This window comes from Carcharhinus amblyrhynchos, chromosome 4 (assembly GCF_965287045.1).
Source record: "Carcharhinus amblyrhynchos chromosome 4, sCarAmb.v2.hapA, whole genome shotgun sequence".
Classification (NCBI taxonomy): domain Eukaryota; kingdom Metazoa; phylum Chordata; class Chondrichthyes; order Carcharhiniformes; family Carcharhinidae; genus Carcharhinus; species Carcharhinus amblyrhynchos.
In genome coordinates this window covers 136,115,609-136,141,936 of record NC_137327.1, presented here as the reverse complement: position 1 = coordinate 136,141,936, position 26,328 = coordinate 136,115,609, and the positions used below count along the sequence as shown (strand labels likewise).

At 44.3% G+C, this 26,328-nt stretch overlaps 1 protein-coding gene across 1 annotated transcript in view; it reads right to left on the bottom strand.

Moving 5' to 3' along the window:
* The window catches only part of tmem164 (transmembrane protein 164), a 124,813-nt gene extending 104,293 nt beyond the window's left edge, over positions 1-20,520 (bottom strand). Inside the window, exon 1 of the mRNA XM_080187937.1 lies at positions 19,871-20,520. Coding sequence (XP_080044063.1) covers positions 19,871-20,293 — 423 coding nt within the window. The 5' untranslated portion in view covers positions 20,294-20,520. The remainder of the gene's footprint in view (positions 1-19,870) is intronic.
* Positions 20,521-26,328: the final 5,808 nt, after the last annotated feature.

Sequence of the window (26,328 nt, the reverse complement as noted above, 5' to 3'; positions counted from 1 at the left end):
CCATCTCTGAAGTGGCCCAGCAAGTCACTGAGTCATATCCAAATCGCTATGACGACAAGAAGGTGGCTCTCACCGATCTTCTCAACAGCAATTAGGGAGGGGCAGTAAGCGCTGAATATTCAGTGCCCAAATCAAGCAAAAGAATTAAAAATGTACTTCCAAACCAGCGCGTGTGAACTGTGATGGGGGTGGTGGTGTGGCCTTGATCCTGGGCAGATTTTCCTCCCTTCTCTCCAGGATGCAAGCTTTATGAAATGGTCTGAAGTTCTCCCATGAAGAAAGGTGGTCTGATAGAAACCACTTCTCCTTCAATTCTGATCCTAGTCATTACCATGGCCTCCAAAATTGAAGACTCCTCTGGTTTTGAGGATTTCATCTTTAACTCCAAATCCCATTGTAGTCCTTCCAGGGTTCACCTCAGGGCCAAGAGCAGGTTTGGTTTTGGTGGAAGAAATCCTGCGGTGGCCAACCACATTACCAAAAAGGGAGACAATTTTGGGTCATAGTCAGCAGCAAATGGAAGCCCCACCTCACTACTCCTTACAAAGGACAATCCACCTCCTATTATGTCACACTAACTTCAAATTCACAGGGAGCAGAATAAATCTCTGTCCATGGATAAATCCAGCCACGTGTGACGTTTTGTGACAATTGTTCCGTGGAACGGAATTTGAAAATAAACTTATTTTAAAAGTTGTATTTTAGACCACAGTGTATTCAGGCTTGTTAAAAAGCAAGGAATCGGAAGCAGTAAACAATTAAGAAGCTAATGACCTCCGTTCTATGGTTAAGGAAAATGTAAATGAAAAGCAATTTGCTGTGTTCTTTCAGTACTTGACAAACATCTCTTGCCCACATTCTTGGATAGTCCAAGATACCTGGCCTGATGTCCATTAAACCTTCCTTTTCTGGCTGTGAGCAGGAGGAAAGTATAGTGATGGGCATAGGCAGAGGAGGGAGGTGGGGGGGGGCTTGAAAATAGAAATTTGAACCAGCAAGGCCGAGTAAAAGGCACTGAAAACGATACAATAAGGGGAACAAATTATTCCTGACGTGGAAAAGTCAAACATTTCCATTATCCTTCTATCACACTAAGATATTGAACCAATTGGACTAAGTAGATCAGGTCTAAACTATTTTTACATTTCATTTATTATCCAATAAAGCATTTCACAATTTATGTTATGACGAGATTCACAAAAGCCAAAGGCTGGATTCTCCAACCTTGTTTGCGGCCGAGATTTTCCAGTCCCGCTACAGTGAATGGAGTTTTGGCTGAGTGCCAAATTCTCCATTCTCGCTGACAGTGGTAGGGGGTGTAAATTAGATCGGAGAATTCCAGCCCAAGTGTTTGGTTCAAACTCAGTGCCATAATTGGCCCAGAGATGAGCTTCCAACTACATATCTGCACCATCTAAACCACTGTTCTCTACCTCCAGAACATTAGCTGATTCCATTCCTGTCTCAGCTCATTTGCTGCTGAAACTCTCATCCAAATCTCTGTTACCTCTAGGCTTGTCCAATCCAACACACTCCTGGGCAGCCTCCCACCTTCCATAAGCTGGGGGCCATCCAACACCCAGCTACCGGCCTCCTAACCTGCACACAGATCCTGTTCACCCTTCACGTTGTGCTCACTGACTGACAGGAACAGCTTCTATTTAGATAATGCCTAGAACGTAACAAAAATGTCCCTTTAAGATAACAAAATATCCCAAGGCACTTCACAGGAGTGTCATAAATCAAGATATGACACTAAGTCATGTTGGGTCAGGGAAGTGAAATGTCACAGAACTAGGTTTTTTTTTAAAGACGTTTCTTGGAGGAAAGCAAGATTGAGACATTGAGGAAATTCCAGAGCTTGGTGCCAAGGCAACTGGAGGCATGGACACCAATGGTGAAGCAATTAAAGATTGCGTACGTACACAAGGCCAGGATTACAGAAATCTCCAGGAGATGATGGGGTTGGAGGAGAGTACAGAGGTTGGATGGGGCAAGCCCATGGAAGGGTTAAATAACAAGGATGAGAATTTTTAAAATCAACATATCACTTGACCAAGAGGCAATGTATGTCAGCCAAGCTGGCAAGAGGGAAATGAGACTTACTGCTGCTTAAGACACAGGCTGGAGAGTTCTGAATGACCTCAAAGTAATGCAGGGTAGAAAGTGGGAGATGGGCTAGGAATATGCCAGAATGGTCAAGGTAACAAGGGCAAGAATAAGGGTTTCTGTAACAGAGGAGCTGAGAGTGGGGGATGAACATAGAACACTACAGCACAAACAGGTCCTTCGGCCCACAAGTTGCACCAATCACACCTATACCTACTAAGCCATAGATCTATCTATAACCCCCAATCCCATTAGATCCCATGTACTCATCCAGAAGTCTTTTAAAAGACCCCAGCGAGTTCGCCTCCACCTCCACCACCACCGACGGCAGCCGATTCCATTCACTCACCACCCTCTGAGTGAAAAACTTACCCCTAACATCTCCTCTGTACTTGCTTCCCTGCACCTTAAACCTGTGTCCTCTCGTAGCGACCATTTCAACCTGGGGAAATAGCCTCCGAGAATCCACCCTATCTATTCCTCTCAACATTTTATAAACCTCTATCAGGTCGCCTCTCAACCTTCGTCTCTCCAGGGAGAAGAGTCCCAGCTCCCTCAACCTATCTTCATAAGGCATGCCTCCCAATCCAGGCAACATCCATGTAAATCTCCTCTGCACCCTCTCAATAGCTTCTATGTCCTTCCTGTAGTGAAGTTGAGCAAGATTACAAAGGGGGTGACAGGCATCCTTAGGGATGGCACGAATTAGGTCAGCAGCTCATCCCAGGATAAACGTGACACCCCAAGATCACAGACTGGTATAATCTCAAAACTGTTGCTGTACCAACCCCCAATTTAAAAATTTTCCTCCTTAAATCCCTCCTCAGCCATGAACCTCCCTCATCTCCTCCAGCCCTGCGACCACCATTCCCTCTGACCAGTGGAGTTGCTTGGCCATAGAGCTGTCCAGGAGATGCAGGCTGTGCACAAGTAAAGTTCCTTATAAAGATACATGCGTTCACAACTACACAGCTATTTTACATGGTTCACGTAGTGCAATAAACTGGCCACAAACAGGAGGGGGAAATTAGTGGGAACACTGCCCAAACCACTCATTTAACCTTGGTTTTCAAATTATTCCACCACTGGTGGTCATGCCTTTAGCCATCTAGACCATAAGTTCTAGAATTCCCCACTTAAGCCTCTCCAATCCTTTCCTTCTTTAATATCCTCCTTCTATTTATTAAACCATAATTTTCCCCAATAACTTAAGTGACTCAATGTCAAATTTTGTCTAGTAATACTCCTCAGAAGTGCCTTGGGGCATCTTACTATATTAAAGATGCAATATAAATACAAGTTATTGAAGGTTTGCCCTTGGAACAATTTAATAAATTGGTCAGCAAAAGACACAAATAGCTGGTTGAGATCACCTGCAAGTGCTCGTGTTACAGTCCCAGATGTGCCAGTGTAAGTAAATAGAGGACAAGCTGAATCAGTGCTGATAAAACACTCACACTGCTTGTTCAAGTACGAATGCAACGTGGATGAATTGCACCTTGACACAACAGTTCTGGCTCATACCACAAAAACAAAATATCGTAATAATTACTTTGTTAGCTGTATGTTTTACTCTGGAAAAGTACAGGCTGGATATCTTCTCTGTTTATTAGTCAGCATAAAGAGAATTGTTATAGTTATCTCAAATCAATGTCAAATACCAAGTTGTGTTTCTTGTTAAAGCACCAGAATATTTATCTTGGTTTGTTTGTTAGAATTTATCTGTGATGCTCCTGTTGGTGACAATACAACCCAGCTCCTCATGCCCAGCATTCCACCCATAGACAGCATCCTTCCCAAATGTATCACAGCTTGGTACGGTTCTTGCTCTGGCCAAGACCGTAAGAAACTACAAAGAGTTGTGAACGTAGCCCTGTCCATCACTCAAGCCAGACTCCCATCAATTGACTCTGTCTGTACCTTCCACTGCCTCAGAAAAGCAGCCAGCATAATCAAGGCCCCCACACATCCCTGACATACTCACTTCCATCAGGAAAAAGATACAAAAGTCTGCGGTCACGTACCAATCGACTCAAGAACAGCTTCTTCCCTGCTGCCATCAGGCTTTGAATGGACCTACCATATTAAATTGATCTTTCTCTACACCCTAGCTCTAACTGTAGCACTACATTCTGTACCCTCTCCTTTCCTCCTCCCCCTGTACTCTGAGCGGTATGCTTTGCCTGTATAGCGCACAAGAAACAATACTTTTCACTGTATGCTAATACATGTGACAATAATAAAACAAATCGCTCTCAGCTTCCACTGAATGTGTCATCTGCTGCTGTTTGCATTTAGCTCACCACATTAGTCAGAGACCTGGCTTGGAATAATGGATGGAGATTGGTCAAAGAGGAAGTCCTTCCAGATGAGCTATGTTTCAGAGGGAGGAAAGCTTTCCACATTTTTAAAAACACTATTGCACTTCCTATAGCTCTGCTTATAGATAATATGATTGTTTTGCTGCTGTTGGTGTTTTTATAAAGACACCAGTCACCCGTAAGGCATTGCATAAACATAGTGTGTGCCTTCATTTATTGAGACTCGGCACATGGGAACTGCATGTGCTCCACTGAAACACAAAAATTAAACTAAAACTGGATCACATGACACACTTCCCTCTCAGTGATGTCATGCTGCTATCTCTTAAAAGGACATCATACCACCACCTTGACCTAACCCTTAACACTGCTGCTATGAATAGATAGCAGAGAACTGTAAATTAATCGCCCAGTGGGGCATGTACAACTGCTTGTAAGTGTTAAGCTACAGGTCAACAACGGGCTCTTTTCTCATAAAAAGAAACATAAAACATAACTTTGCATCACAAATAAAGTGCGACAATTTCATGCATGTTAGATACAAAACTGTACAACAGTGTATTAAAATCTCATGCCCCAAGGAAGTATGATGGATACAATGATGTAATAAAAGTTTATAAGTCATAAATAAGGCTTACATTAACGCTACAATGATGTTACTATGAAATTCCCCTAGTTACCATGCTCCAGCACCTGTTCAGGCCAATGAAATCACTTGCCTCAAGTATGTTAGATTCAACAATATACAAATGGTGTATTAAAATCACTTGCCTCGGGGCTGCTTTTCAGTAGCAATCAGGAGTCCCAGAGAGAGAAATACAGTGCAGGGCACATTCAGAACTAAAATGGAGCAGATTGGCTGGAAATTACCCCACCCATTTTATCTATATCCCAAAGCTGTGTCTGCACAGAAAGTAGGCAAAACATATGCAAATCTTTCAGGCTGCAAATTCTACCACAAGAACAACTCAAAAGTTCATGTTCCAGCTCGTTTTGAATGTTTTTGGAAAAGGAAAATGATTAATAACCTTGCAGATCGAGAGGCTTCCAGATTTTGCACTGAGTATCACGGGATCACATGGAAGCATCCTCCGCTTGGAGAGCAATTGAAACTTTTGCATAAAAACATCAATGTCTAAGGTGTAAAAGACGATTTGATTGATTAGTCCAATTATGTTATCAAATGTGTAACTTGTATCATCATTAGCATAGAAGTCATACAACCCACAGTGCTGGAGGAGGCCATTTGGCCCATCAGGTCTGCACCACCCAGGCCCTATCCCCATAACCCCATGCATTTACCCTAGCTAGTCCCCCTAACCAGGGACAATTTAGCGTAGCCAATTCACCTAACCAGCACATCTTTGGACTGTGGGAGGAAACTGGAGCACCCGGAGGAAACCCATGCAGACACAGGGAGAATATACAAACTCCACACAGACAGTGACCCAAGCCAGGAATTGAACCCAGCTCCCTGGTGCTGTGAGGCAGCAGTGCTAAATGTGTTATGCCTGAAAGTGAAAAAAAAAACCCTGTCATTTCAAAAAAAAACTTAAGTTTAGAAGGAAGGAACAAGTCATTTCCATCGTACCAGAACGATGAATTGGAAGTTTTGACCCGATATCACACCAATGCTTGCAAATAATTGGAAACAGACTTGGGCAAACAAGCTTTTGTGAACAGCTTTTGTGCATTTTCATGCTTCACTGGTACTCACTTCCCTTCCACTTCCACACACGAACAGAACTTTAACATTCAGTCATTTTAACCAGACTCAAAAGGAAGATTGTTTCATCGGTCTGGCAAGCCCGCATTTGGGAACTTGACCCAACATTACGTAAACAAATATACCCACTAAATAAATAGGTCACTGAATATAATTACATACAACTGTAGCTGACGTTCATCTAATTTGTGCAATTATATTTTTTAAAAAGCTATAATCTCATATACCCCTGTTTCTCCATAAGACTTAACTAGAAATAGTATTTAAAATACTGGTCAGCGCACTTTAATGGGCAGTTTATGGATTAACAGCAGCCACTACTATAGGTTACTTGTCCCAGACAGGCAAAAATGTATTTTCAAATTCTTTCACAGCTTCCTTATCTCTATAATCTCCTTCAGTTACCAACATTTCTAAAGTATCTGCCCTCCTCTAATTCTTAACTTTCCCAGGTTTTCGTCAATCCACAATTGCCAATCATTCTTTGCGCTGCTTAGACCTTAAGCATTGGAATTGCTTTGGGGCGGCACACTGGATAGCACTGCTGCCTCACAGCGCCGGAAGCTGGGTTCCATTCCTGGCTCGAGTCACTGACTGTGCGGAGTTTGTACATTCTCCCTGTGTCTGTGTGGGTTTCCTCCAGGTGGTTCAGTTTCCTCCCAAGGTCCAAAGACGTGCTGGTTAGGTGGATTGGCCATGCTAAATTGCCAATTAGTGTCAGGGAGTTAGCAGGGTAAGTAAGTGGGGTTATAGGGATAGGGCCTGTGTGGGATTATGGTCGGTGCAGACTCGATAAATTCCCTCCTATGCCACTCCATCTCTCCGCTCAGCTTTCCACTGTTTAAAACGTACCTCTTTGGCCAATATTTTGGTCATCTGACCAAATATTTCTACGTAGTTCAGAATGCTTTTATGAAATCACCCTGGGACATTTCAGTAAAAGTGTGTATATAAATCTAAGTTACTGGTGTTGTTGGAGGGCCTGCTGCCTGAATGTCTATAATCTGTGCTTACAGGCAACTTCAGAAACTAAATATGATTCAACCACATTGATGTGGTCACGTAGCCATGCATATCAGCAAAGTTAATGTTATGCCATGGCAGGGCAGGGCAGCTCCATCAAGTGGAATGCGTGTCCTGTAATATGTACATGTCATGGGTAACACTGGTGTCCTAGAGGACCACATGTGTAGGAAGTGTCACCAGTTACAGAAACTGGAGCCCCGGGTTTTGGAGCTCCACATTGGTGGCACATCTGAGGGCTGAGAGCTACATAGATAGCAGGTCCAACAAGGTGATCACACTGCAGGGCCTGAAGGCAAAGAGGTTAGACATGACCGCCAGGCAGCATAGGAGAACTAGACAGGTAACACAGGAGTGCTCTGGGGTCCCACTCAGAAATCAACTTTCCATTTTGGAAGTGGGCAAGGGCACTGGTTCCTCAAGGTCATGCAGTCAGAGCCAGGTTTATGGCATCATGCACTGTACAGGAGGGATGGAAGAAGCATGGATGAGCCATAGTGATAGGGGATTTATTAATTAGGGGGAACAGACAGACATCTGTGGCTGGAGACGTGACTCCTGGATGGTATATTACCTCACTGGTGCCAGACTCAAGGATGTCACAGAGCAGCCGCAGGATACTCTTTATGGGGAGGGTGAACAGTCAAAGGTTGGTGCCCACCTTGGTACCAATGACTTGGTAGAAAGAGATGGGAGTCCTGTAATCAGAATTTAGGCAGCGAGGTAAAAAAATTAGCAAGTAGGAGCTCAAATGAGGCAATCTCCGGTTTACTCCCAGTGCCACGTGCAAGCACGGGGTTAGTAGATTAAGGCAAATGAATATGTGGCTGGAAAGATGATGCAGGAGGGAAGGCTGGGACATCAAAACTGGTTTTGGGGAAGCTGGCACCTATACAAGCTTGCTGGGGTGCCTCTGTACAGAGCTCGGACTGAGTTCCTTGCAGGCTGTTTTGCTAGTGCTATTGGGAGGGGTTTAAACTAACTTGGCAGGGGTAAGCCAAGAGGAAGTATTAGAGAGGAATACTAGGATGCACAAAATACTGGGTGGGATAGGCAGCACTAGTATAGAGAGGAGCAAGTTAATAAGTGAAGTCAGAGTAAAGGAAGAAAATGACCTCTAAATCAAGGTTACTGTGCATGTATGTGAATGTATGGAGTACAGGAAATAAGATTGGTGAGTTACAGGTGCAACTTGCCATGTGGAAGTATGATATTGTGATGATAACAGAGCCTTGGCTCAAGGAAGGACAGGACCGGATGTTAAATATTCCTAGGTACAAGGTGTTCAGAATAAATGGGAAAGGAAGGAAAGCAGGAAAGGAGGTAATATTGGTTAATGAGAGCATTGCTGTGTTGGAGAAAGAACGTCCCAGCAGGTTCTAGAACAGAATCAACTTGGCTAGAGATAAGGAACAAAAAGGGTGCAATTACATTGCTTGGTGTAGTCAAAAGGTCACCAACTGTTGGAAAGGATGTAACAGAACAAATCTAGGAAAATAACAATATAGTTTCAATGGGGGACTGTAATTACCCAAATGTAGACAAGGACAGTCATAGTGTAAAGAGCAGAAAAGGGGCAAAAGTTCCCAGATTGTTTTCAGACCAATTTTCTACTGCAGTATGTGTCCCGTCCAAGACAGGATGCAATGTTGGACCTGATCCTTGGAAATGAGGTAGACCAAATTGATCATTAGTGGAGGAACATTTAGGCAAGAGTATCATAAGGTTTAAGATGATGATGATAAATGAAAAGAGGCAATCCAGAATAAGAGGAATTTAACTGGGGAGAGCCAACATCAATAGGACAGGAATGAAACCGAGCTGGTTAGACTGGAATGAAAAGTTGGCAGGAAAAATTGTAGCTGAATAATGGGCTACCTTCAAAAATCAGTCCAGGCAGAGTCAAGGTGTATTCCTTTAAAAGAGAAAGGTAGAATAAAGAAATCCAGAGCTCCTTGGATGAAAAAGAAATATAGAAACTAAAGAAGAAAAAGTGTGCCTGTGACAGGTATCAAGTAGAATCATAGAATCCTTACAGTGCAGGAGGCCATTCAGCCCATCAAGTCTGCACCAATCACAATCCCACCCAGGCCCTATTCCCATAACTCCTCACATTTACCCTGCCAATCCCCCTGACACTAGGGTTAATTTAACATGGACAATCAACCTAACCCACACATCTCTGGACTGTGGAAGGAAACCGGAGCACCTAGAGAAAGCCCACGCAGACATGGGGAAGACGTGCAAACTTCACACAGACAGTGACCTGAGCCGGGAATCAAACTCAGGCCAAAAAGAGAAATACAGAAGGTTCAGATGGGAAGTGAAAAAGCACTTTAGAGAAGCAAAGATGGATTGAGAAAAGACTGGCAGCCAACATAAAAAGGAATCCAAAAGTCTTCTACAGGCACATAAATAGCAAAAGGATGGCAAAAGCAGGAATACAGCCAATTAGGGACCAAAAGTGAATTTACACATGGAGACTGGGGGCATGGTGGAGCTATTAAATGAACACTTTGCATCTGTCTTTACCAGGAAGTAGATGCTTCCCAGGCCTTGAGGGCAGATGAGGAAATGCTGTTCCTCGAAGGGTTCAAATATGATAAGGAGGAAGCGTTGAATAAGCTGTCAGTTCTTAAAGTTGACAAAACACCGGGATCAGATGAGATGCTTCCAAGGATATCGAAGAATGGAAAATTGTGCTGGCCATAATCTTCCAGCCTTCCCTAGTCTCAAGGAAAATGCCGGGGGACTGGGAGATTGCAAATTACTAATTATTTGAATTTTTAAAAAACGAGCAGGGGTACGGGGACAAAGCCGGGGAATAGCACTAATGCCTATTTGGAGAGCTGGCACAGACACAATGGGCCGAATAGCCTCCTTCTGCACTGGAACAATTTTGTGATTCTGCGATAGGCCAGACTAGATAAGTGAAAAGGAAAATAGTGAGCCTGTTGGGATTATCCCTGAAAATTCAGCCACTCTGCAGACACTTTTACTGGCACCAGTTTTCTTGAATTTGAATTAAACACAAGACGGAATTTTAACTCGTGTACTCTGGAATCTTAGTGCAGGCCTTCAGACTGCTCACCCAGTAAGAAAACCATTACACCACTATACTCATTAATATGGAATAGAAACCTCTAATAACTACGAGATCCTGGAAGCAAAAGAGAAAGTCAGACACAAAATAAATTGAGTAGTTAATAATGCAAACGTTTAATAACGTTTGTTCCCAGTTACACCACGATTACACGATGAACAGGATCTGTGTTTGCCATTTGATGGATTGCTCGCGGGGGTGAGTGATTAATGAGTGTGACAATAATCTTAATAATAATTACCAAAAGGTAATAGAAAGAAATGTCAGTGTGTTGCACATGCATGCTGTGAACTAGGCATGCCCAGTTAATTAAACAGCACTCACACTGGACATTCCTGCTATCTCGTTTCCCCTTCACCCTAAACATCACTCACATCAATCACCATCAACTCCAACTGGGTTCACAGTTTTTATCTGGCCATTTCATCACCATATTAATAGATTCACACGTAGTCTGGGATCTTGGCTCAATCTTTTGGCCTTGCTATAGTCTTAAGTCCCCGCATTTCTTTGTTCAGAGGTGCATCTTTAATTCTTCAAATGAAAAAAAAAATTTTAAAAAGGCTTTGCATTTGCTTCTTCATTTAGAATTTGGAGTAAAATATGATTATAAATGGAAAAAACAATCAGCTAAAGATTCAACTTTTAAAAGGGTGGTTCATTGGGCTGATAAAGCTTGGTGATACTGCCCTATGAGAAGAGATTCATAGAATCATACAGTGCAGAAGAGGCCCTTCAGCCCATTGAGTCTATACCCTCACACAAGAACAACCTGACTGCCCACCGAATTCTATTTACCAGCACTTGGCCCGTAGCCTTAAATGTGATGACGTGCCAAGTGCTCATGCAGGTACTTTTTAAAGGGATACGAGGCAACCCGTCTCTACCCTCCCAGGCAGCGCATTCCAGACCATCACCACCCTCTCGGTAAAAATGATTTTCCTCACATCCCCCCCTAAACCACCTGCCCCTCACCTTGAAACCATGCCCCCTTGTGACTGACCCTTCAATAAGGGGAACAGCTGCTCCCTATCCATGGATTGGTTTGAGTAGATCCTGTATTCACTGGATTTGAGAAGGATGAGAGGACATCTGATTGGAAATTCCTGCAGAGCCGGACAGACTAGATTCAGGGAGGATGTTCTACCTGGTTGGGGATTCCAGGACGTGGGGTCACGTTCTCAGGATGTGGGGTAGGCCATTGAGGAAACATTACTTCACTCAAAGAATAGGAAGCTGTGCAATTCTCTACCACAGAAAGCTGTGGGAGCCAAGTCACTGAATGGATTCAAGAAAGCGATTTTTTTTTGGGATCTTAATGGGGTATGGGGCAAAAGCAAGAACATGGCATTGAGATAGAGGATCTGCCATGGTCATATTGAATGGCAGAGCAGGCTTGAAGGACCAAATGGCCTACTTCTGCCCCTAGGTTCTATTTTATAAGACATGGAAGTAAGGGCCAAGTAAAATAAATCTCGAGGACAATTTTTCATATCTACAACATTATATATGATAATGACATTTATACTACATTACAAAAAAAATGCCTGTAGAGACAAGGGAAGAAGGTTACAAGTTCATATATTAATCTAGTGGAACTATTTTCATTCATATAGACCAACACTTCATTATTACTTCAAACTTAACCTATTACTTCTAATAGGAGTTGAATATGACTCTTTTTGAAACTTGATCCTCTCAATGTCATTGGTATAGAACATAAATAGCTAAGGCTTCATAAGAACATAAGAAATAGGAGCAGGAGTAGGCCATCTGGCCCTTCGAGCCTGGACCGCCATTCAATAAGATCATGGCTGATCTGTCATGGCTCAGTTCCACATTCCCGCCCTCTCCCCATAACCCTTAATCCCCTCTCTTATCAAAAACCCATCAACCCGCGTCTTAAAAATATTTAGCGAGGTAGCCTCCACCACTTCAACGGGCAGAGAATTCCAGAGATTCACCACCCTTTGAGTGAAGAAATTCTTCCTCAACTCCGTTCTAAACCGCCCCCCCTTTATCTTGAGGCTGTGCCCCCTAGTCCTACTGTCCTTTCTGAGCGGGAAGAGTCTCTCCACCTCTATCCTATCCATCCCATTCATCATCTTATACGTCTCAATGAGATCTCCCCTCATTCTTCTAAACTCTAACGAGTACAAGCCTAGTTTATTCAGCCTCTCCTCATAGTTCAACTCCGGCATCAGCCTAGTAAACCTCCTCTGCACTCCCTCCAAGGCCAAAATATCCTTGCGTAAGTACGGCGCCCAAAACTGCACACAGTACTCCAGCTGCGGCCTCACCAATGCCCTATACAGCCACAGCAAGACCTCCCTACTTTTATATTCAATCCCCCTCGCTATGAAGGCCAGCATCCCATTTGCCTTCCTGACCACCTGCTGCACCTGCAGGCTGGGTTTTTGCGACTCATGCACAAGGACCCCGAGGTCCCTCTGCACCGTCGCCTGCTGCAGTTTTTCTCCACGTAAGTAATAATCCTTCCTACCATTATTCCTACCAAAGTGGACCACCTCGCACTTGCCAACATTAAATTCCATTTTCAGAAATCACTGTGATGAGTGCTTGTAAATACACTGTACAAAAAAAGTAGACTGCATTGGGATACCTTTGAACTTGTATTATGTTTGAAATGATACTTGAAACTTGTACATCTGATGTGCTAAGTAATTTTACAAGATGTAAATTTTAAATTTAAACCGAACATTTGCATACCCATCTGGTTCACTAATGTCCCTTTTGAGAAGGAAATCTGCCATCTCCATCTGGTCTGGCCTACGTGTGACTCCAGACTCACAGAAACCTGACTGACTCATAACTGTCCTCTGAAATGGCCCAGCAAACCCACCATTCAAGGGCACTTAGCAATAAATGCTGGCCTTGCCAATGACACCAACATTAGAAAAAAGATGAAAAAAATAAATAACTGCACTGTGTGGTGTGATGTTGAAGCATTAAAGCCCAGAAGAACACAATCATTTTAAGAAACAGTAGTAGCTTATATAACCACTTGAGCCTCCGCCACTAATCAACATAATCAGGTTCAACTCCTGCATCAACTCCATTTTTCTCGACACATTCTCAAACACTCTTATTCACAAATAATCTACAGAGATTAAATATACTCAGTGAATTCTGTCCACAGCCTGGGAGATGAAGAATTCCAAAGATTCACAACCCTAGAGTAAAGAAATTTCTCTTTAACTCAGTGTTACACGGCCAATTCCTTATTCAGAGACCAAGACCCCAAGTTCAAAAATCTCCAGCAAGGGAAATATCCTCTCAGTTTTGTACCCTGTCAAGCCCACAAGGGTTTACATGTTTAAGGAGATCACCCTTTATTCTTCTAAAGAATATTGCCCTATTTTGTTCAATTTCTCCTGATAGTACAGCCCTCTTAACCTAGGAAGCAATCTACTGACCCTTAATTGTATCCGTTGCAGCAAGTATTTCCTTCTTTTAATAGGAGACCAAAATTCTGTACAACATTCCCTGTGTGGCCTCACCAAAAGCAAGATTTCAGCCAACTTTCTTTCGCTTGAACTCTCCACTCCCCTTGCAATAAAAACCAACATATCATTTACCTTTCTATTTGATGCTAAACCTGCATGTCATTGGGTGCCACAGTGGTTAGCACTGCTACCTCACAGTGCCAGGGATCCGGGTTTGATTCCCAGCTTGGGTCACAGTCAGTGTGGAGTTTGCACATTCTCCTTGTGTCTGCATGGGTTTTCTGTGGGTGCTCCGGTTTACTCCCACAGTCCAAAGTTGTGTGGGTTAGGTTGACTGGCCATGTTAAATTGATCCTACTGTCAGGGGGATTAGCAGGATAGATGTGTGGGATAAGGGACAGGGTGGACTGTTGTTGGTGCAGGCTTGATGGGCCACATGACCCCCTTCTGCACAGTAGATACTCTTTTTTTTTCTGTGACGTGTACAAAGGCACTCAAACTCCTCAGAACAACACTTCCTTATGTTGCATCTTTCAAAAGTAGATAACTTCCCCAGTTTATTGCCTAATCCCTTTATCTATATCCCTTTGCAGCCTCTTTACATTCTCCTCACAGTTTACTTTGCCACCCAGCTTGGGATTGCCATTAAACTTGGATATATTAAAATAAAGTCAAAGTAGTGCAGGTGCTGGAAGTCTGAAATAGAAACAGAAAATGTTGGAGAAAAAACTCAGCAAGTCTGGCGGCATATATGTGAGAGAGAGAGAGAGAGAGAGAGAGAAAAAGAGAGAGACAGAGAAACAGATTTAGCACTGAGTTGAATATGACTCTTGAGACTTGATCCTTTCAATGTCATTGGTATAGAACGCATATGGCTGAGGTTGAAGCAACACCCCAATAGTAACAGCCTCTTACTGAAATTGAGCCATTAACTAATCCATGCTAATATATCATCCCCAGTGCTATGATCCCAAATCTTGCGTAACAATTTCTTGTATGGGACATGGTAAGTACCTTTTTACCACCCTGCCAATTCTCTTCCTGTGCTTAGTGGTGGAATAAGGAAGACTTTTGTCTGTTTCTATAGCTGCTAATTCCTGGAGCAGGTCACTAGTCTGTCACCAGGAGCTTATTGCTTGAGAGCACCACTCCACATTAAGTGTGGCTAACCAGAAATCTCTCCCACTCTTACCACCAGCCATTGGCAAAAATGGAAGGAGTTACAGGTTGATACACAACTCTTTGACTGTGTAATGAATGCACCTTCCTTGGCCATCAATTCCTGGGGTGGGACTTGGACCCAGAGCTTCTGGCTCAGAGGCAGTGACACTACTCCACGAGATCATCCTGCCAGTTAGACCCTCAAACTGGTCAAACACCATTCCCCAATCCAAAATCCATGCTGGTATCATAGAACATAGAACATTACAGCGCAGAACAGGCCCTTCGGCCCACGATGTTGCGCCGACCAGTTACAAAACACTGACCCACTAACCTAAACCAATCCCTTCTCGTCCATAAACCTATCCACGGATCTCTTAAACGCCCCCAAACTAGGCGCATTTACAACTGCAGCAGGCAGGGCATTCCAATCCCTCACCACCCTCTGGGTAAAGAACCTACCCCTGACATCCATCCTATAACTACCACCCCTTAATTTAAAGCCATGCCCCCTCGTGCTAGATTTCTCCATCAGAGGGAAAAGGCTATTACTATCCACCCTATCTAAACCTCTAATCATCTTATATGTTTCAATAAGATCCCCTCTTAGCCGCCTTCTTTCCAGCGAAAACAACCCCAAATCCCTCAGCCTCTCCTCGTAGGACCTCCCCTCCATACCAGGCAACATCCTGGTAAACCTCCTCTGCACCCTCTCCAAAGCCTCCACATCCTTCCTGTAATGTGGGGACCAGAACTGCACACAGTACTCCAAGTGCGGCCGCACCAGAGTTGTGTACAGTTGCAACATGACGCTGCGACTTCTAAATTCAATCCCCCTACCAATAAACGCCATCTCCAAGTGCCCCGTTACCATTTCATTAACAACAGATTCTAGCATTTCTCTACTGCTTATCATCAGGCTATCTTGCCTATATATCCCTGTTTTCTCTCTTCCACCTTTGATCTGATCAGTCCTATGCCAAGTTATATTACCGTAGGCAACTCTATAGGCTTAAATCAGAATAAAGGAGGGGTAGGTTTTGGGGAGAAAATGGCTTGGGTTTGCTATAGCAATCCTCTGCTGTAAAGTATGCATGAACATTAGATTACGTCAGGATTCAGCTTGGCTGTAATGAATCTTAGGGTGAATAACCCAACCCTTGAGATATCCAAGCAGGTACCAATGTTTCTTTCATCAACTCCAGTAGGGGTCACTGCTTACAGGATCTTAGAAAGAGGAGAAATAGATTCTATCCATCAGAATGCAAGATAGAAATTCTGTTTCTTCAGATATTACAGGTTGTCTTGTTTTCAGTATTGTTAGGTTGCTATAATAGCTGTACCTAATTCACAGCATATATGCCCAAGAGGCATACAGTAATGCCAAAGTATGGTAATAGTATGAACAAACATCAATATTTCTTGTGCTTGGCTGATTGTTCAAACCAAGGTATACAGGCTAGGAATCTATTTGATTACATACCGGGTTTTAAATTCCGCCTTCTAACCACTACAAGCACAATACTTTTTTTCACCTTTGGACCAAATCCATTGACACACTTCCTGCCAATTGAACCAATATCAACCCTTGTTACCTCCAGGCTCAACTATTCCCCTGGAATAAGAAGATAACCTGAAAGAAATGGAAACACTCAGCAGATCAGGCAGCATCTGAGGTGGTGAAAGGTGCTATATCAATACAAGTTTAATCAAGGCATTCAAAAGGGAATTCGATAATTATTTGACAAGAAACAACATGCAGCATTTGCGAAAAGACATGGTGGATTTTGTCTAAACAATCAATTGACTTGAAATGTAAATCCTTTCTCCAAAAGGACGCTGCCCGATCTGCTCAGCATTTCAAATATTTGTTTTTTTTATTTCAATTATTCTAATACGTCCCTTAATGGTCTCCAAATTCCATCAGTAAAAACCTGCAACTCATCCAAAAACCCACCACCTGCATTTTACCTCATGATAAATCTCAATCCCCTATCGTGTGTCCATGCTGAATTTTGCCAGCCTCTTTTCTCAATGGCCCCATCCCCACACCAGAGCCTATTGAGAATGCTGCTCTTTATCTGGGGACATGAATAGGGAGGGAAGAGAGGGAGACAGACTGAGTGAAGGCAGAAGGCTTTTTTTAAGTTTAGTTGGGGCATCATAATTGACACAGACTTAGGAGGGGTGAAGGCCCTGTTCCTGTGCTGTACTTTTCCTTGTTCTTATTCAGCTCCAACCACCTCCGTGTCTTACTCTCCCCCTGCCATTGCACCTGTGGTTGTCATCACCCTGCACTCTCGAACATTCTTTCTGAACCTTTTTATCTTGCGCTCTCTCATTTTCCTCACAAAAACGTCTTAAAAACCATTACTGTGTCTGTTTCCCCAGCACTCCTTTGTTAGGTTATTTCTTCAGCTCTGTGAAGCACTTAGGAACTTTCCATTATATCAAAGACATTGTCAAAATGCAAATTGCTATTATTAGGCTAGTTCTTCTTCCATTCTTAAAAGCAACAAGTTTCCAGCTCTGAACAAGCCAGGATATGTTGAGCACTTTTGTCAGTCTAACATATACTCTTGGTTAAATGAGAGCAAATGGGTTGAATTTAAGAATTTCCCCCATTCACAATATGGTACCAGTTCTATCTTACTTTTAGACGTTTACTGTGAAAATCCCCAAGTTGCCACACTCTGGCACCTGTTCTGGTACACGAAGGGAGAATTCAGCATGGTCAATGTACCTAACCAGCACGTCTTTCAGACTGAGAGGGAAAACTGGAGCATCTGGAGGAAACCCACGTAGACACGGGGAGAACATGCAGACTCCACACAGACAGTGACCCAAGCTGGGAATCAAACACAGGTCCCTGGTGCTGTGATGCAGCAGTGCTAACCATTGTACCACCATCAATACTGGAAATATTACATTCCAGAACTGACTAAATTAACTTCTATACTCCACTGCTGAGGCAGTACAGCAATCCTCACTTGGAACAGGAATCAAACCCACACTGTTGGTATTATTCTGGACCACATGCTAGCTATCTAGGCAACTGAGCTAACTGGCACTCAAGGTTAGACTTATGTTCCTGAAAATAGAAGATCATGGAATGATTTAGATATATTTATGATAATAATAGAGAAACTTTCCACTGATGGGAGAATTCAGAACAAAGGGGGGGGGGGAACTTCAAACTAGAGCTCTGCTATTATAGGGTGATATCAAGGATCACTTCATATAAGAGTGGTGCAAATTGGGAACTGCACCACCCTGCCCCCATAAAAAAAAACTGTTGAAATAAGGTTAAATCAAACTTACAAAACTGAGGTCAACAGACATTGTTAAGCAAAGCTTCATTAAGAGTTACAGAACCAAGGTGGGTCCACGGAGTTAAGATGTGTATTAGTTGTGATTCAAATGAATGGTAGGACCAACTCAAGGGATGAATAGTCTCCTTCTGTTCATTAGCATAAAATAATCAGGACATCTGGTGGTTGTGGAAGATGTTACATTATTGCAGGTTCAATCAAGGCATTCAAGAGGGCATTAGATTGTTATTGGGCAGCACGATGACACAGCGGTTAGTACTACTGCCTCACAGTGCAAGGGAGTTCAATTCTAGCCTCAGGTGACTGTGTGGAGTTTGCACATTCTCCCCATGCCTGCGTGGGTTTTTCCTCCAGGTGCTCCAGTTTCCTCCCCTCTCGCAGTCCAAAGATGTGCAGGCCAGGTTGATTGGCCATGCTCAATTGCCTCTTAGTATTAGGGGAATTAGCAGGGTAAATATGTGGGGGTAACAAAAACAAGAAAATGCTGGAAAAACTCAGTAGGTCTGACAGCATAAGGGAGGAGGGGTCATTCTAACTTGAAAGTTGGGCTCTATTCACTGTCCATAGATGCTGTCAGACCTGCTGAGTTTTTCCAGCATTGTCTGTTTTAGTTTCAGATTCCAGCATCCACAGTATTTTGGGGTTACGGAGAGGGGACCTGAACCACTATAAGGTCAGCCATGAGGGGCTAGGTGGCCTACTCCTGCTCCTACTTCTTATGTTCTTAGGACCTGGGTGTGATTATTGCCAGCACAGACTGGATGGGCCGAATGGCCTCCTTCTACACGGGAGACATTCCACGATTCTAAAAGAAGCAATGTGTAGGGTTACAGGGAGAAGGTAGGGAAATGGTTCTAAGGGAAGTATTCATTCTGACAGCTGGCACAGGCAGATGGGCCAAATGGCCACCTTCTATGCTGAAGCAATCCTGAGACGTGATCATAAGAACATGAGATAGGAGCAGGAGTAGGCCATCTCGCCCCTCGAGCCTGCCCCGCCATTCAATAAGATCAAGGCTGATGTGAAGTGGATCAGTTCCGCTTTCTCCCCTTAATTCCCCTGTCTATCTACCCGTAACTTAAATATATTTAGCGAGGCAGCCTCCACCACTTCAACGGGCAGAGAATTCCAGAGGTTCACCACCCTTTGGGTGAAGAAGTTCCTCCTCAACTCTGATCTAGACTGTCCCCCCCCCCTTATCTTGAGGCTGTGCTCCTTAGTCCTGCTGTCCTTTCTAAGCAGGAAGAATCTCTCTACCTCTACCCTATCCACCCCCTTCATTATCTTATACGTCTCTATAAGATCCCCCCTCAGCCTTCTAAACTCCAACGTGTACAGACCCAGTCTATTTAGTCTCTGTATTGATCGTTCTTTTCTATCAATCGATCCCACCGTTATCTCATGTTACTGGAACAGTCTACAGTAACTGACAGCAATCCAGAGCAGCTCCAAAAGGTGGTTCTGACCATCACTCTCACATTCCAAATGCAGCTCGTACACATTTCTCCTTCACTAACTTCAGATGACCAATGAGTCGATTTTAATGGGCACTTCTGTAGCACAGGTTTGTAACTTTCATCTAACTCTCAAACACTCGCCGTCTGTCCCAGGCGAAAGAAACAATTTACCTGCAGCATGGTGACAACGTGACATGGGTTCAACAGGTAGATTAAGGTCTTGGTGGCAAATTTGAAACCGACTTCGATGCCAAAGGTGAGGCACAGGGCGACCAAGAGGAGATTTTTGCCCAGGCTCTCCTGCTTCTCCGGGCACACTCTGACCAGCTCTTGCTGCCGGATCTTGCGGTACGCCACGGCCATCTCCAGCAGCGAGATGGCCACGAAGATGACACTCTCCACCCACCGCTGGCGGAGGGGCAGAAACGCCGCGCACTCCGGCCCCCCGTTCCCGGCGAACTTCGGGTCCACACCCCCGTAAGCCCAGTCCAGCAGCATGCAAACGTTATACCGACACATGTTCCTCTTCTCGTCTTGCTCAGAGGCAGCGGGAGACGGGGCGAAGGCTAACACATTCGCTTCTTGTCGAAACATGAACTTTGCAGAGAGAGAGAGAGAGAAAGGCCTTTTTGCTGTGAGGTCCACAGACCTTGGGGAGGGGTGGGGGGGGGGGGAGACCAGCCTGATGGGGGCTGAGTTTCAAATGCTATCTTCTTTTCCCCCTCCCCCTGGAATGAGATCGCCTCCCCCCTTCTCTCCCTCTATCTGATACAAAACATCCTTTACCAATTGCTCACTGGATGCTTTTGTGACAAAGTTGCTCCAGCAATTTCCCTGCACAGGGAACGATAGCGACTCATGCAGTTTCAGGGGAGGGATTGGCTGAAGCTGACATGAAATCCCACCCACTGTGCACATTGACAAGTTCCCCTCGGCCAGTCACATTTACACAGAGCCTTTCCTCCCTCCCTCCCAAGGAGGACTTTATGAGCACCAGCTGAACAATAGCAGGGGGAGAGGGAAAAAGGATCATCTTAATTGTTAGACTTGGGGCAAAGTGTTGCCTTTTGCAAAGTAAAATTCCTCCGAAGGTGCTTATTTATTTATTTTTGTTCTCTTCCAGCAAACGTGAAGCCTGGCAGTGTTTTTTTTTCATTCGTTCTTTTCGTCAAATGTGCTCATTTCCTTCCAGGCCAAATATAACTGAACGAGTCATTTCATCAGAATCTGATGTGTTCCTATTTGCTAAGTAACTGGTCTCCCCACCATCTCAAAAATAAATCGTGCTCTGATCTCTATTTCCAGGTAGACCGCATTTTGTAACGGGTCAGATTAAGGGGAGTCATTTATCATTTAGCTCATTGCTATGTAACTGGGGAAGGGGGCGAATTCGACCCTTTTTCGATCTATTGCAGGAAGAGACGGATTATTAAAAGCTGGGGGAGGGGGAACGTGCAAGCGAGTCGGGATTTAACACTTTGATATATTTTCAGTGAACGTTTTTCTTCCAAATACCTGTTTCTTTTTATGGGCTGGTGTGCTTGTGTGTGGTTCCATTTGCCACAATCCGTTTAAAAATGGATTACGGTCCCAACACAAAATGCGTGGCCGCCCCCTACCCTCGGAAACGTGCAACAGGTCAGTCAGCATCTGGGGAGAGAGTTGGTAGTTCGGACACAATTTTGCAAAAAAAAATCTAAAGGGAAATGAGGGAGAGACACACACACACACAGGAGGAAATCGAATTTCTTACAAAGTGCTCAGAAGCAAAAGCGTGAATAAAATATCTGAAGGCATGTTTAAACCGAAACACTAAAAGAAGGAAGGAATTTGCCTTTCGGCACCTCGTTATCTACCAAAACACCAACTGCACGATGAAATAAACTACTTTTGAAGAGTAGCTACGCAGTAGCCAATTTCCAAAGAACTCCCACAATCAGCAACACAATTCCAGATTATTTCTTGTTTAACTATGTAAGGGATATAAATCCCTTCTGTATTTACACTCCCTCCAATGTCTCAACTTTGCATGTCAATGTCTCTCGATGTGTTTGGTGCCTTCCTGAATAAGCCACCTCAATTTGGGTCAGTCACAAGCAGGGGGACACCTTCCGTGCCCACTGGGCACCGCAGGGGCTGGGGTGTGTTATAGACCCCGACAGTCACATTTTGATTTGATGTGTCTTAAGTTTCCTTTGTACTTTTGTTTTTGTTCAGGCTGTTCCCCCTCCTTTTGGGGAGCTGCCCTTTTTACTTTGCCCTAATTTAATTTGAGTTTGTCGACTTGGTTTGACCTAAAAGACACACAAGCAGGGGGAGGGGGGGGGAGCAGGGGCTCCCATGAGTCCATGGGGGGAGCAGGTTGTTTCTTCAACAATACTTTGAGAACATTCCTGAAACGTTTCCACTGTCCACCTGGGAGTTTTTGATTTGATTTGATTTATTATTGTCACATGTATTGGCATACAGTGAAAAGTATTGTTTCTCGCATGTTATGCAGACAAAGCACACTGTTCATAGAGAAGGAAATGAGAGAATGCAGAATGGAGTGTTACAATCATAGATAGGGTGTAGAGAAAGATCAACTTAATGCGAGGTAGGTCCATTCAAAAGTCTGATGGCAGAAGGGAAGAAGCTGTTCTCGGTACATGAACTCAGACTTTTGTATCTTTCTTCCAATGGAAGAAGGTGGAAGAGAGAATGTCTGGGGTGTGTGGGGTCCTTGATTATATTGGCTGTTTTGTCGAGGCAGTGGGAAGTGTAGACAGAGTCAGTGGATGGGAGGCTGGTTTGTGTGATGGATTGGGCTACACTCATGACCTTTTGTAGTTTCTTGCAGTTTTGGGCAGAGCAGGAGCCATACCAAGCTGTGATACAACCAGAAAGAATATTTTCTATGATGCATCTGTAAAAGTTGGTGAGAGTCATAGCTGACATGCCGAATTTCCTTAGTCTTCTGAAAAAGTAGAGGCATTGGTGGGTTTTCTTGACTATAGTGTCAGCATGCGGACTTCCGAGTGGAACAGTTGCTTTGGGGGTCTGCTGTCTGAAAAGATATACTCAGGCACCAGGGAGAACTGATCTGCCTCTTGGATCAGTACTTTGAGATTGCTTACACCCAGCTGAGAGAGCCGACTGGGCCTTGGTAAAACTTTTCATCCAATAGGGCTTGCAACAGTGCTGTAATCCTTCAGTATGGAACTGAAGTGTCAGCCTAGATTGTGTTCTCAAATATCTGGGCTGGGCCTTGAATTCACTTTCTGACTCAGGCCTGAGATTGTTACCAGCTGAACCATAGCCATAACTGAACCAAAGCCATAAGATATTGGAGCAGAATTAGGCCACTCGGCCCATCGAATCTTCTCCACCATTCAATCATGGCTGATATTTTTCTCCTGCCTTTTCCCCATAACGCCTGATCCTCTTTTTAATCAAGAACTTATCTATCTCTGTCTTAAAGACACTCAGTGACCCGACCTCCACAGCCTTCTGCGGCAAAGAGTTCCACAGATTCCCCACTCTCTGGCTGAAGAAATTCCTCCTCATCTGTTTTAAAGGATCGTCCCTTTAGCCTGAGGTTGTGCCCTCTGGTTCTAGTTTTCCCTACTAGTGGAATCATCCTCTCCGTGCCCACTCTATCCAGGCCTTACAGTATCCTCTAAGTTTCAATAAGATCCCCCCCCCCATCCTTCTAAACTCCAAAGAATACAAAGGCAGAATTCTCAACCATTCCTCATACAACAGCTCTTCATTCCAGGGATCATTCTTGTGAACCTCCTCTGGACTCTTTCCAAGGCCAACACACCCTTCCTTAGGTATGGGGTGAGGTATGGCTATGTACAACTTGAGGTAATACATAACCAAAGCCGTAACTGAGCCATAACCATAACTACCAACTGAGCCATGTCTACCAGCTAAACCACAGCTAGCAACTGAGCCATAACCATAACTGAGACATACCAGCTACTGTGGAAATGGCAGCTACCAAGTCAGTAGCTCAGACTGCGAGGAATAATGTAGATCTGAAACGCAAATTAAAATGTTGGTCTTGGAACCAGAATCCAACAGCATACAAAGCGAAAAATCAGGCCCATACCAGGTGTGAAGACTGCCGCACCAGATAGTCTACAGTCCAGACATAATTTGGCTCCACCCTCCAGCCAAGCGTGTTCTCAGTGAACATAAGAACATAAGAAATAGGAGCAGGAGTAGGCCAACTAGCCCTTCGAGCCTGCCCCGCCATTCAATAAGATCATGGCTGATCTGTCGTGGCTCAGTTCCACATTCCCGCCCTCTCCCCATAACCCTTAATCCCCTCTCTTATCAAAAACCCATCAACCCGCGTCTTAAAAACATTTAGCGAGGTAGCCTCCACCACTTCAACGGGCAGAGAATTCCAGAGATTCACCACCCTTTGAGTGAAGAAGCTCCTCCTCAACTCCGTTCTAAACCGCCCCCCCTTTATCTTGAGGCTGTGCCCCCTAGTCCTACTATCCTTTCTGAGCGGGAAGAGTCTCTCTACCTCTATCCTATCCATCCCATTCATCATCTTATATGTCTCAATGAGATCTCCCCTCATTCTTCTAAACTCTAACGAGTACAAGCCTAATTTATTCAGCCTCTCCTCATAGCTCAACCCCCTCAACTCCGGCATCAGCCTAGTAAACCTCCTCTGCACTCCCTCCAAGGCCAAAATATCCTTGCGTAAGTACGGCGCCCAAAATTGCACACAGTACTCCAGCTGCGGCCTCACCAATGCCCTATACAGCCGCAGCAAGACCTCCCTACTTTTATATTCAATCCCCCTCGCGATGAAGGCCACATGTCCCACTGTCGGCATCTCCTGCAGTAGTTAATGACTGAAGATATTCATTATAATGCTAAAGCTCAAGGGCTGTAAAGTACCTACCAAAGGATCATTCCTCAAGCTTTTATTGAGCTTCATTGGAATAGTGTAGAAAGCCAAAAATGGAAGGGTTAGAATGATAGTTGAATTGGGAATTGAGGTTACAATCAATAGGAATCTTGAGGTCACACTTCAGGCAGAACAGAGACATGCAGAAAAACAATCATTTGACCTGCATTTGGTTCCCCAATGATGGAGGAGCCCACACCATGGTCAACGGATGTAGTGCACTATATTGAAAGATGTATAGAACATAGAATATAGAACACTAGAGCACAAACAGACTCTTCAGCCCACTAGTTGCGCCAATCACTTGTATACCTACTAAGCCATAGACGTATCTATAACCCCCAATCCAATTAGATCCCATATACTCATCCAGAAGTCTTTTAAAAGACCCCAGCGAGTTCGCCTCCACCACCACCGATGGCAGCCAATTCCATTCACTCACCACCCTCTGAGTGAAAAACTTACCCCTAACATCTCCTCTGTACTTGCTTCCCTGCACCTTAAATCTGTGTCCTCTCGTAGCGACCATTTCAGCCCTGGGAAATAGCCTCTGAGAATCCACCCTATCTATTCCTCTCAACACCTTATAAACCTTTATCAGGTCACCTCTCAACCTTTGTCTCTCCAGGGAGAAGAGTCCCAGCTCCCTCAACCTATCTTCATAAGGCATGCCTCCCAGTCCAGGCAACATCCTTGTAAATCTCCTCTGTACCCTTTCAATAGTTTCTACGTCCTTCCTATAGTGAGGCGACCAGAACTGCGCACAGTACTCCAAGTGGGGTCTGACAAGGGTCCTATAAAGTTGCAGCATTACCTCCCGACTCCTAAACTCAATCCCTCGATTAATGAAGGCCAGTACACCATACGCCTTCTTGACCACATCCTCCACCTGCGAGGCTGATTTGAGTCCTATGGACCCAGACCCAAGATCCCTCTGCTCTTCAACACAGCCAAGACTCCTACCCTTGATATTGTATTCCTTCGTCCCATTGGTTCTGCCAAAATGGACCACTACACATTTATCTGCGTTGAAGTCCATCTGCCACTTCTCCGCCCAGTCTTGCATCCTATCTATGTCCCGCTGCAACTTCTGACATCCCTCCAGACCATCCACAACACCACCAACCTTCGTATCGTCTGCGAACTTACTAACCCATCCCTCCACTTCCTCATCCAGGTCATTTATGAAAATGACAAACAGCAAGGGTCCTAGAACAGATCCCTGGGGCACTCCACTGGTGACCGACCTCCATGCAGAAAAAGACCCATCCACAACCACTCTCTGCCTTCTGCAGGCAAGCCAGTTCTGGATCCACAAGGCCAAAGCCCCCTGGATCCCATACCCTCTCACCTTCTCAAGAAGTCTTGCATGGGGGACCTTATCAAACGCCTTGCTGAAGTCCATGTAAACCATGTCTACCGCTCTTCCTTCGTCAATGTGTTCAGTTACATTCTCAAAGAACTCAACTAGGCTCGTAAGGCACAATCTGCCCTTGACAAAACCATGCTGACTATTTCTGATCATTCTAAACTTCTCCAAATGCTCATAAATCTTGTCCCTCAGAAGCCTCTCCATCAACTTACCAACCACTGAGGTCAGACTCAGCGGTCAGTAATTTCCCGGGCTATCCCTGTTCCCTTTCTTGAAAATAGGAACTACATCTGCAATCCTCCAATCCTCCGGAACCTCTCCTGTCTCCATCGACGACGCAAA